Raw genomic sequence first — 14,053 nt, forward strand, 5'->3', positions numbered from 1 at the left:
ATTCTTACAAGTCGCAAAATGAAAATTGTCGTCATTAAAATGATGATGAAAACATGAAAGGAGATTGCAGTAAATTGACTATAGATCGCATATCATACGATCCTTGTTGATATATCATGCACAGTAAGAATTTGAGAATTGCTCTAAATGGAATATGAAAAATGAAAACAAAAACACAATAACAGATTAGGATAAACAGATATTGTTGACGTCGAAACTAGTACTCTACTAAACTAATTTCGATGGATTCGATTTAAAACCGAAAAAAGCAATTCTTGCGCTTCGACCGAACAATTCTTTGTACCAACAATGCTTTATGTAATGTAGAAATCTCACTATTTTTTGTTATATGTCATATTACTGACGATAACTCTAAACGTGGGTCGAAATGTTTATATTATTTATTGAGTATATTATATTATATAATAAATCATTATCGCAACAATAACTTGCGTCGGCTCTCATAGGTTTTTCAATCATTATAGATAAAGTATAAATGTTATTATACAATAATAAAAAGGACAACCGGAATGAACATCAAATGCGTTTCTGCCATGCTTGGTTCCTGAACTACCTGAAAACGAGGGCTGAGTACAATGCATCGCATGCTCATTTTGCGTACAAACTGTGTTTGTTTGTATTTTAGAAACATTAAATAAAGTTTAATTGCAATACTGATGTACTTTGTGTTTTATTGTGGATTTTTTGGGGCAATTTATAAGAAATGAAATATACACTGCGGTTTGTTCAGACTCGATGTTCTTTTTATTACATCATCTTTTATTTTTCTATAAAAACAAACTCGTCTCTACCAACGTGGATTGGATTCTGAGTCTCATATAGTGTGGATTCTCAACGTACGTGATCAGTGTCACGTCTTATACACTTCACTATATATAGGTAGATTTATTATGCGAAGATTTTTAACAGTACCCAGAAAACACATAATATAACTATCATATAAATAGCTATAAAAAACATGTATATTATATGAGTTAAATATAGGTATTATACATATCTATGACTACGTTTACACAGCCCGATTTACGCTGAAGTTATACATCGATGTTATGGAACTAACCAATCATAGCTATTCTTCTGAAGAATGAAATGACTGTGATTGGTCAATTTCGTAACATCGATGTTATAACTTCGGGATAAATCGAACCGTGTAAACCTAGTCAATGTTTTGCTGGGACATGATATAATCACATTATAAGCTATAAAAGAGAGAGGCCCAGGAAACGAAAATGCCAATTATCTGCATTCGATCTTGCTTTCGTTATTTTGCCTTCTGTAGTGGCGAATAATTTTGTTCAATTTGCTCCGAGCGATGTTGATGTCGACATATACATTGCATGCACACATAACGGACTTATTCGGAATACCGAGTGGTTATATACTCGAAAAATTCAAATTCGCATAAATGTTTCGACGTTTCGTTAATAAATCTGTCACTTCATATTTTTTGTTCATTTGTATTTTTTTTCTTATTAATTTTAGATTCAACACAACATGTTTCTTAATTATAAAAGCGGCTCAGCATGCCATTCTTGAAAATGGATCGAGCCACTCGGCAAACTTGTTCGGGATACAAAGACGAGTATATTCGAAAAAAAGAATAAAACTCTCTTCAAAAAGTCTCTGATGTCAGCGATGTATTCGATCATGCCTTGCCTGGACATTCTCGATAAAATGAGACGATCGATCGGCCATGAAACGAATGAACTTTTGCTCTTTTCTTTATCGAGTCGGAATGGAAGTTCAGAAAATAACTGATGAACTTCAGCCAGAACGTTCAACTTCGTCACGTACGCAATGTTGCTCAAGAAAACCGGCTCTAGCGTACATTAACATGCAGGTCGTTTTATTTCTTCTTCTTCTCTTCCCTCTTTTGATCTTTTCTTCTTTTATGACTTTTCATACCGTAATATCGCCAGTGCTTTTTCTCCTCTTCCCTTTCCTGTTCTCATCTCTGAAAACGGAAATAGATTTGTTGTTTGTTTATTTTGCGTATCATATTATATTAGTTACCTGTCAATGTAGACTTGGGTCATTGCATTCTTGTCTATCAAAATTTTAATACAATGATATGCAAAGATGTATCGTATCATACACGAAAAGAATAAAATGTTTTATTGAATTCTAATCTAAAAATTTAGCTAGATCTGAAAATAATTTTGTTTCAATAAAGCTTGATAAAAATGAATGTTTCAATAAAGCTTGGATAATGCCTGCTTTAATAAACCATTATGTATAAATCCTAAATTTCATTGCTCATAACATATATACTTAACTCAAATTAATTTTAGTTACTTCAACAATGGATTCTCAATAAACAGAAATCAATTGGTGAAAATGGCCACATTCAGGAATTAGGCAAAAGTTGGCAAGAAAAAGTACAATAAAGGTCGTATAATTGAAGGACAATGGGTTTTTGATGGTATTGAATGTAATACCAAAAATATTTTCATCCTACCTGTACCAAATCGATCCAGTAACACTCTTATCAATTATACGAAAATGTGTCCTGCCTAGTTCAATAATTTATATGGATCAGTGCATATAAGAACCTTGATAATGATAACAATTACACTCATTGTACTGTAAATCATTCAGTAAATTTTGTGAATCCTGATACTGGTGACCATACTCAAAATATAGAGAGAGTATGGCGGGACATGCGAGCAAGTATATTGAATAAAATTGTGCCGAAATAAGACATTATTCTTTCAAACTTTTTAACGAAGGATGAACGATGACTAAAACTTGTTGGAGGTTACTCAGGATCATAACTTTGACATATGTCAAAGATCATTGAAACTTGATCCTCAAATCGATCCTTTTACCGATGGACATTCTACAGTTTAATTATTTTTTTCATTCGATTCTGGTTTCAGTTGCGGCCCAATATTAGTTTCCATTCATAAAATTTCATACGAAATTCATACGAAATTTCTTATAATTTATACAGAGTCATAGAAATCTGAGAGTGTCATTCACCCGTGATTACCTTATCGTTTAAACTTCAAACCATCCAGCGATATAAAGACGCTCGTTATATCGCCATATTGTGTTTGCGATCGAAATTCATCTTTATCTCGTTTTAATTGCTATGAATGGCAAGAAACAACCTTGACATAAAAGATAAAGTTTATTACTGTAACTTTACGCCAATATTTTTCGGTCCATTATCGTTCAGCGATTAAATATGAAAGGGTGACATACGTACTATACTGAAGTCCCACGAATGCTAAGCTTTAATTTAAATGTCAATATCTGCTGCAAACTACCGGTTGTTAATGGCAAACTGCGAATTTTTAAACAGGTTTCTTGAATGCTATTAAACGTTATTATTGTTTATTGAAATTAATATTCATGCTTCTTCTACGTATACACATCGATTTAAGGATGTATCTGAGCTATTCCAAAAATAGTACAAAATTGATGAAACTTCGGGAAACTTTTCCTTTTCAGTTATCTGTAATATACTAAAAAAAATTTCAAGTAGATTCACTAAACCGTTAGAGAGTAATTATTATTTAAATTATGATGATTATAAACTAGTATTTAATACTAGTACTGGCCAATTAATAACTTATTTTAAGTATTAAAAATATTATCAATAGTATATTTAATACTGAAAGTGATTAATTGGCCAGTATTAAGTTCTATAACAGACGTTTTCTTACGGGAAACGTAACTTTGTCGAATGTAATTAGTAATAGAAGTATTGAAGAAATTAAACCAAAAAAATTTAATTTTTTTATACGTATAGATCCTAAATTACTGGAATTTTTTGCAAAATTAGATTAATTTTCAACAACACGGTTTTAGAGAAATTATTATTCATAACAATTTTGCGGTATGTATGACTTAATATGGCATATTCTGCCATATTCTGCTATAATAATATATTTATATTGTTTAAATAATGCATATATTTATCTTTTTTAACCATATTCCAATTACTTTTTCTATTTTGCACTAGTAAATAATGTTTTGTTATAGAAAATTGAAAAATGATAAATAAAGTTAATAAAATATTGAAAAGTGAAAAATAATTTTTTAAAAATAAATATATTATATTATCTAAACATTTATAAGTTATCGATATACCATATATAGAAAGTTATTATTAGATTTATTACACGTTTGGCGCAGTTATGCAAATATTTCGAATTTGGGGGACTTTTATCAACAATTGTATCTCAGATACATCCTTAATACATATTCTAAAATCTGCGTTATCCGGGATCACCAATGAAATAAACAAAATATGTATATAGATTTATGATAAGTAATTAATCATAGGTAATATTCAAGTCATCAAATTTTTCATTAACATATGAGAAGACTATAATAACTCTTCAACATTTGTATATAAAATACATTTCTTTTTCTCAATTTTCATCATGTTCATTTTACTAGTTATTTCAGCAAGCGAATTGTTACTCCTCAGCGAATTCCAATTTCCATGACCACCGTTCTATTATCATAAATACCTTATAAAATTTAATCAATACAATGAATAAATAAAATCTTTCATAAAAAATTGTTTTATGAAAAAAACGTTAGTTTTTGTCATTCAATGCTGATTCTTGCAAATAGACATTCACATGAAATCGAAAATATATCGTTTCGATAAAAATAAAGGAATTTATTCATGTAAAACGTATAAACGCGCGCATATTTATGTCACCGCATACATATACATTACAGAGATATAACATTTTATTATTTAATAAATTTTCAATTGTAGCACAACACTGCATTTTTTTGTACTCTGCATTTTTACGCTTTCTGCGCATAAACTCACGTTTCGGACAAAGAAAGAGAACGGTAAAAAAAATTCTGAAAGTATTAAGAATTAAAAGGAAAATAAAGCTTATAATGATTAATACTTAGTAATTAGTACAGTAATGTTCAATCTTCTATAAAAATCATTTTTAGAGAGCTATTTTCAGGAATGTAAAATCTTGTGGACCGCATGTTTATTTTATTTGCAATATAATGTATGATTTTATATTTTCGATTATGACGTGGCAGGCTGCCAAAAATCACAGGCGGGTCACAGGATGCACATCATTTGCTCTAGTAAATAATTTATTAATAACTTAAAAAAGTAAAGAAAGGAATATAATATGATTGCTATAAAATAGGAACAAATATATTTTTCATTAGTGAACTCATAAAAAAATGTGTTGTGGTTTCATATCATATAAAAATATTAAAATATATCAAAAGAAATTGGAAAGAATAAAGGCAATAGGGGTCAGGCGCAGAAGATATCGCGCAAATAATACACTCATAAAGCGTAAAACTTCTTTATTCTACTAAATGCGCTTACATGTTTCGGCTCACTTTTGAGCCTTCTTCAGAGACAACAAACTAACATATATAAACTGTGAATAAAAGTTATATTGTCATGGTGAGCTTCCCTACGAGAATATAAATGCCAGAAATTAAATCCAAATAAGAATGAAAGAAAAAAAAGAAAGGAAATATTGGAAATATCGAAATAGAGAATATGGAAAACTAATTTATCAAAAAATTTTAAGATTATAATTATCCCGAAAATAAGGACGCTTATTTTGGGGATAATTAATTATAATCTTAAAGTTTTTATATGTTAGTTTATATATGTTAGTTTGTGTTGTTTCTGAAGAAGGCTCAAAAGTGAACCAAAACATGTAAGCGCGTTTAGTAGAATAAAGAAGTTTTACGCTCTATGGGTGTATTATTTGCGCGACGTCTTCTGCGCCTGACTCCTATTATCTTTATTCTTTCCAATTTCTTTTGATTTATAAGAAGTCTTTGTTAGTTTGATTTGTTATACGGATTAAAATATATAAATTAAAATATCAGTTGCTTAATATTTGATGTTTTATAACTATAAAATAAATTGAGGAATTGAAGATACAACAGTGTAAATTAAATCTTTTTTTAAGTGTTACATCTCAGTATTATAATTAACCAAAGATAAAATTCATACATCTTGTTTTTTTATACTTGTATATACATACCATTTATTATAACTTTATAACATGCTCATATTTTCTTCAAAACTGTTCATGTTTTCATTATATCCAATTCCTCAATTTTTAATTGTATAATATTTAGTTCTGTATTTTATTTATCTGTATTTTGTACTTCCATTTTTATAACGTATGGTTGCACATAACTGAAGAGGACTAGCAACTGTTGGCGTAAAATACTACCTTAATTAATTACGTGGATTAAGAATAAATTTGTAAATTATATGTAACATAAATGCTATTAATGATAATGCTGTAAATGATATTTTAAAACAAAATAATTAACAAATATGTTTTCTTAATAGTAAACAATAACGCAAAGTTGTCATTGAAGTTGTCTAGCAATCCTATCTCGTAATCCGATCTGAAAAGGAATAATTTTCAAATGTTGATATATGATTAAATCAAAAATACACTTTTAAAAAATATTAAATATGTACTGTTAAAATATCTTGTCCCTTAATATATCCATGATTTAGAATATAAATATTATGTGTACATATTTAAGATTATTTTTTAATTACTACATTTTCCAGATTGCATATAATGGAACAGCTAGATATTACGTTATTCCAATTGTATATAATCAATCTAGAATTAAATTGCATTTGCATTATTTGGCTACTCACTAAATAATATATACAACCTTTTACACATTTAAAATCATTTCTAGCAAATAGTATTCATATTTTAAATCACAGATATGCACATTTTTCTACTATATATGTACCACTGCATTTTGAATATCTTCATGAGGACCTTTGCTTTTAGGCGGTAGCTTTGGTAAAAGTGCATCAACATTTATATCGACATGAGGATCTTTCTCTTTAATCTGCTTCATAGTTTCTTGACATACTTTGATTACTCCTTCAGCATTCAGGCGACGATCATCGCTCCACAGTGGGCAACTATATTTAAAGAAAATGTAAGATAATTTTGATTTAATTAAACAATAACATTAAATTGCCTATTATTAAAACTCACAGATTTGAACGTTCTGCTCCTTGACCTTGAAAGTGCTTGTAATCGGTAACTGGTTTATCACAAATGTAACACATTTGGGCGCCACAGACACAAGTCATTTTGTTACAACCTTCTTCTTTGAAGAACATTCGACTACAACGGTAGCATTTCCGTACCAAAGCTTGAGTCATCTTCTCTTCCAAATATAAACGTGCAGATTCTGACTTCTTTTCGTTGCATTTCAATGGTATGTGATTAAGTTCCTTGCATAATCTAATACCAAAACAATTTATTAATGTAACAATTTTAGTAATGCACAATTACGCATTTATTTCTAAATATTTTATTTAAAAATATCAATACTTTGAAATACAATATATGATATTATGGAATATTTCTTCACAAATTCATATTAAAACAAAGACAACATTCTACACAAAATATAAGAAGTATTTTGTATATTTTAAACTATTCCAAATCGTGTAATTTTATTCAACCAGACCGAATTTTAATGATAATAAGATTTGATGAAATTAAAATTGCAATAATAAAATTACACTTACCGGCAAGATTCTTTCATGCATTCCGGATTAAGGCATTTGAAAATCTTATCTTCGGGTGGTGGTATAGATGCAAAATGACAAAAGGGACAAGATACTAAACCATCAACTCCAGCAGCTATTACTTCTGCTTCTTGTCGCTTACAAAGCAGAATACTAAATTTAGTTGGCGGTAATACTTCTTGAAGTACAGATAATGGAAATTCACAACCACACTGCAACAAGCAATCAACGCGCGTATTGCCATCTCCTAATACCACGTCTGTACTCCGTACAATACATGAATTGCAAAATATATGACCATCCTCACACGTGGAACACTTTGATGGCATACATTCGTCATCATAACAACATTGACATTCTAACAATTCATTTTTTGCCTAAAAAAAGAAATTAACGAAAAATAACAATGGATCTAAAATATAGTTTTGGTTTCTATATTAAAGCATTTCATACTTTAAGTTTATTAAATTCTTGCTCTTCTTTTGTTTTTACTTCATCTAGATATTTTTTAAGCTCTGCTTTATGTTGTACAAAAGCACACTCTTGAAGAAACGGTATATCTTCTGTTAGAGTCATCTTGTTACAATATCGTTTAGTTTTCATATCAGGATTTAACGCCTCTAGAGCTTTTGCAGTTAAACTTAAATTATTCATATATTGACTATATGCCTTCACTAAAGTGTTTACCTGTAAAAAAGATGACACACTTTACATATATCATCGTTATATATTTAACTACACATTATTTTATACTGAGATATTAAATAGCTTAGCGATAATGCAGTGTCATTAAAAGATTTGAATTTATTAGTCTGCTACTTTACATATATATAAAAAATTTTAAGTAGGTTAGTGTAATTTCATTATGATAAAAATAATCAAAATCATGAATATAAATAAATCTGACGTAACTTAATAATATATCAAGCTATTGGGTTTCTCGTAAAGAACAGAAATAACAATAACACACTCAAAACTTTAAACCATGATACTGTGATCCAACACCGTCAAAAATTCATTTAAAAAATTATAATTATGCACTAAAAAAATATCTTAATTGTATCTTAAATTAAGCATACCCTCATTTTACTGAAGTAATATTTGAGAAAATCTACTGCGTGCGGATTGAATTCGCATTTCCTCTTATCATCTTCGAAGTATGCAAATGGATCTGGAAATATCTCTAAGAATTGTTTTACTTGGAAATCCGTAGTATACTGCTCTTGTTGTTGAGTAATCTTTTTTTTAGCCAAATATTGCGATCGCGTTGGATAATCAGGGTTTTCTAATTTTGACTGAACAAATTGCTTTATCCGTTCGGGATCACTATATATTTCCTCAGCTACTTTTCTTAAATATACGGGATCTGCTTCAGGAAATATCATCAGCAAATCTGCATATTGTTCGTTCATATCATAAGGTTTCAAAGTTGTCGCCTGTGACTCTAATGGCTTCGCTTGTTGAACCGATAAACTTTTTTGGTCACAGTTGAGTAGCATCTCAACTAAAGTAGCAACTAATGTTGCTTCATCTCTCCCATCATCTTTCACATGATCATAGCATAATTTCTTAATAAAACTAATTTTTATAGTTGGAAACATGGGTATTAATTTGACATATATTTTATTAGCTTTCTCACTTAATACTATTTCTTTTTGCTCAGCATTGTTTGCTACTTCTTCCGGCTTGTCCTTGGATGCATATATTTTTAATTTTTTATTTCCCATTGCATCTTTTTTATCCAGTTGCTCTACTTTCCAATTAATTTTATTTGGATCGTACATCGCAATGGGTTTTGTTTGAGTTAGTATCGGTGATTGCTGCTAAAAAAGAAAATAATTAATTAATGTATCTTTATTCTTATCTCTATATGAAAGAAATTCACGAAAGCAAAAGTAAAGTGAAAATTCAAACCTTTGTACCTTTCTAATCATTATAATACCTAACTCATGCCTTTTATAATTTTAAAATATAGAATTGGAAGAGACTATTGATTAAGATTAATATATATGTACGTAGAAAAATTTTTACAAAAATTTTTATGAAAATCAATGGTAAACACAATTACAGTCGGCACCTCTTCAGTTTTCAATCGGAGAGCTGAAAAACTCAGGCTTTTTGAAGAATCTCCAGCTCTCCGGCAGAAGGAAAAAGTTCCGGTTAATCGCTTTGATGACTTTTTTAAGAACACTATAAAAAAGGATAGTAATTTGAAGCCAGGATCTCACAATCAGTGAGAAGAACTATCGAGCTCTACCAGAACATTACTCGAAAAGTGACAACTGTGAAAACAATATATAAAGACTAGATAAGAATGTACGAGAAAAAAATCATAACACAAGAAAGTAAATATTATCCTCATGAACACCCATGGCTGAGCAGTATGTCTAAAAATGTAACAGTAAATGCAAAGTATTTCTTACTATAACTGCATCTAAAATATTTTTTGAAAAATCTCAATACTCATTCTCGTTTCTTGAAAATTAATGAAAATGAAACGCACACGCAATATAGTCGCGGTTTCTAATATTAAGTAAATTTAACCTATAAAATGTATTTAGGAATTTTTCAAAATATTTTAGATGCAGTTACAGCAGGACACACGTTTTTACCTGTATACTTCCTTTATCGTAAATCTGAGATGTAGTCATATTGCTATCGTTTGCTTTTTGGAGGTGTGAGGTACTTTGAGCAGGAACTGCTGAAGTCGATGAACTATTTAATGTTGCAGATACTACTAGTGTCTTTGTGGTATGAACGTTAACTACTTTAGTACCGTCTTTTTCTGTAATTTTTGATACATATGGTTCTATTTTTATTCGATTAATAGATTGGCACATTGAGTGTGGCAGAGGTACAGCACGCATATCAGATGCTCTTTTGTCATTTGATGACGTGCCTGGTAACGTAGAATTCGGTGCAAATAGACTTGAATTTAGATGAGATACACGAACGGTCGGTTCATTCTGCTTTATTAAATTAGAACAGGTAGTAAATCTTCCTATTGGATATTGGCTTATGGATGATTTTGAATTTGGACGAACAATTGTTGATTCATTTAGATTTGGACGAAGAATTATTGGTTTATCCTGTTTCACTTGCATTATATTAGGTCCTGTCCTTTTAAGTCTATTAGGTATTATAGGTACAGAGCATATAGGTATAGAAACACCTATTGGTGACATTGTAGATATCGTACTTTTAGTAAGAACTTTTAATTTTGGCGGTGATAAAACAGGAGTTGTCGGTTTATGGAACTTTTCATCTTTTTGTGTCGTGAAATTACTTCGAAGCATTAACTTTGCTGGTGCCACAACTGTATGAATTTTATAGAGTTCCAAATGCCTATCAGATTCATACGTACATCTAACTTCTGAATTCTTAGTCGAATGCGATTCCTTGGTCTCTGAACCGACTTCTGGTGATGCAAATATCTTTGAATGTGGAACAATCATGTTAATGTTGCTAGTACTGCTGGCGTCTTTAACAGATGTAGTAGATCCATCCGATTTATGCTCTAACTTCTTTTTTTTCAAAGGTATCATGGTTTGATTGGTATCATTCGTATTATTCGAAGCTGTTACTTCTGACACATTCTTTTTCGTTTCATCATTCTCAGTTGTTGATGATGCAAATGTTATATTTTTTGATTTTCTGTTACTAGCAATTACCTCATTTTTCGCACATGTCTGCTCTTTTTTTTCCGAAGTATTCGTATCTACATGATTTTCTTGTAGAGAAATATGGGAATTTTTTTTACGTTCTATAAAACTTGTCTCATCTGAACATTTTTGTCTCTTTAAATATTGTGGTAGCGGTCTTTCCTTTGGTAATAAGTCCCACAATGTAAGCTCAATACGATTTCTTGCAAATTTATTACTACTAAGCATTTTATAAATCAAACGGTAACTGTATCTAGGTAGAAGGGCATGTATTAATTTTGCATCTTTTAGTAATTCATCCATATTGGACATATAGAAATCTTCCATCTCTAGGAATGTATCTTCAGAATCTTTACTGCACCCTGGTTTTGGACTATTTAATCGTTTTTTCTTTATGTATAAAACATCATTATTATTTTCCTCAACGACTTCTTCTTTAGGCCTATTTTGGACCTTATTGTTAACATCTGTAGCTTGTCTGTCATTGCCAGTACTTAGAATATTAATTTTGTTTGCCAACGATGTATTATCATTATTATGAGTCAGCTGGGAAGTAGAACATGAAGATATATCAATAGTTTTATTTACAGTATTGATAATTGAAATATCATTGTAAATATCATCATCAGAATTCTCAAAAGAATTCTCAAAAGAATTTCCAGAAGAGTTCTCAAAATTCTTATAAGAATCATCAGAATCGGTATCAGAATCAGATGAGACATCAATTATTTCAGCACTTGGGTGTTTCCTAGAAAAATTCAGTGCTTTAGGTTGTTTAAAAACTTTGTCAGCATTATGCTGCATCTCTGATAGATCTTCCGTAGAGGTGGATGGTTTTGGTGATAGTGGTAGATCTGTACTTATGTCCATAGAAATTGGCATTTCTTTATACATTTTATCAGCATTATGGCATTTACTGTAGTGCACTGACTGAATTTCCATGAATGATTCTGGACCATCAGTATTACGTATTTCTGATTGAATTTCCATGGTAAATGATTCGGGATTATCAGCAGTATGGCACATCTCGGATTGAACTTTCATGATAGATGATCCCGAGTTGCCAACCACTTCGGCATTTATACATTCTGGAAAATTCGACGTTCCAGATTGTTCAGAAATGTTATCAGTACTAACGGACATCTTTGATTGAATTTTCAAAGTGGATGGTTTTGAGTTATCAAATATTTCTGCTGAATTTATACATTCCACGAGAGAATTCAGAGTTTCAAGTTGTTCAGAAACTTTATCAGCGTTATGGCTTATTTCCGATTGAGTTTCCATGGTGGATGGTCCAGGATTGTTAAGCACTTTGGCACTTACACACTCCACAAAAGTATGTGGCACTTCCGGTCGTTCAGAAACGCAATCAGTACCATGACATATCTCTGATGGAATTTCCTCTGTGGGCGGTCCTGGATTGTTCGAACGGTTTTGAATATTATTGTTTTCTTTATTCAAAATAATGTCCACCATGGAATGAAAGGCATCCATATCATATATCGTGTTTTCTAAAGGATTCTGTTCTTCTATTGATAAACGTTGTCTTTGTATGAAAGATAGATTATCAAAGACATCTTTGTCCATAATTTTGCACAATCCTGTAAGATTGAATAACAAACATTATAAAATTGAAGTTGTAGAAATAATATTTTCTTAGAAAATATTCTACAAATTATAGAGAATGAATATATATCTAGTAATAGATAAGAGTAGTGTAAAAATCAAGCTTTACAAACATGTGTGCGACAAAGCTAACGAGGCGAAAATTGACAGAAAGATGATGAGATAATGTGAAGGTTACTTAACAGTTTGTTGACGTTTTGTTTGCAACTGCAACAGATTTACAGCACCTCAACACTTCAACTGCACGACTAATTTCAAGAAGTATAACGAATGGACCGACGAAGCTACTTAAGTACATACACCTTTCGAATAGAGATAATAAAGATATCCTCTCCTATTTTAGAACTACTGTTGTCTATCTGTTTTCTGTTCCTGTACTAAACTGCACTAGAACTTTAGGTCTGTTCTTTTTAGCTAAAGTTCTTGCACTTTTCTCTTTTTCTTTCCAACATGGAGGGAAAAGGAAGAAAGATGAACTGTGCATGAAGTTCAGCTAAAAAAATAACTTCTATTTGTCGTTTTTTAATATCAAGCATATCTCACTTTAAATTCCAAAAGTGTACAGTTGTGGACAGAACGGTTGCAACATTTTAGGCCTGTTCTTTTTAGCTGAGCTTTTGCAACAGTTCATCTTTTTTCCTTTTCTTTCCAGGAGGAAAGAAGAGGAAGAAAGATGAACTAGTGCAAAAGTTCAACCAAAAAGAACAGGCCTTTTTTTTCAATGGGTTTCGGAATGCAGCCTGCTCAACGAGCGATTGGTTCTTACTTATAGACTACGTTTACACGGCTCAATTTACGCCGAAGTTATAACATCGATGTTACGAAATTGGCCAATCACAGTCATTCCATTCTTCAGAAGAATAGCTATGATTGGCTAGTTCCATAACATCGATGTTATAACTTCGGCGTAAATCAGGCCGTGTAAACGTAGTCATAGATAAATAAGTAAGAACCAATCGCTTGGTGAATAGGTTGCATTCCGAACAATAGGTTTGTCGCGTAGCAAACTTCAACATGCTCCAACATGCTCCTACCAGTCCTACCATAGCCTCCTACTCACTCTATCAAGCGCGTTGGAGTGAATAAGAGCCGGTTGTCCCACCGGTCCCACCTTTTGGTAAATTTTACCTGTTAGGTAAATCTGGCAATCTGCGTATGTGGTCGGCCCTTAATCTTATGCTGGATCCACACTACATCCGAT

General features: G+C 31.0%; 1 protein-coding gene across 1 annotated transcript; it reads right to left on the reverse strand.

The window, feature by feature from the left end:
• Positions 1–6,128: 6,128 nt before the first annotated feature.
• On the reverse strand, positions 6,129–13,144 carry LOC108725662 (uncharacterized). Its single transcript, XM_018452846.1, has 8 exons — positions 13,036–13,144; positions 10,177–12,827; positions 8,644–9,387; positions 8,018–8,251; positions 7,565–7,941; positions 7,023–7,274; positions 6,769–6,946; positions 6,129–6,402 (listed from the first exon to the last, which is right to left on the reverse strand). Exons 2-8 carry the CDS (start codon positions 12,811–12,813, stop codon positions 6,364–6,366), a joined length of 4,461 nt encoding a protein of 1,486 aa, XP_018308348.1. The 5' UTR covers positions 12,814–12,827; positions 13,036–13,144; the 3' UTR covers positions 6,129–6,363.
• Positions 13,145–14,053: the final 909 nt, after the last annotated feature.

This window comes from Mycetomoellerius zeteki, unplaced genomic scaffold, assembly GCF_001594055.1.
Source record: "Mycetomoellerius zeteki isolate Tzet28-1 unplaced genomic scaffold, Tzet1.0 scaffold35, whole genome shotgun sequence".
Lineage (NCBI taxonomy): Eukaryota > Metazoa > Arthropoda > Insecta > Hymenoptera > Formicidae > Mycetomoellerius > Mycetomoellerius zeteki.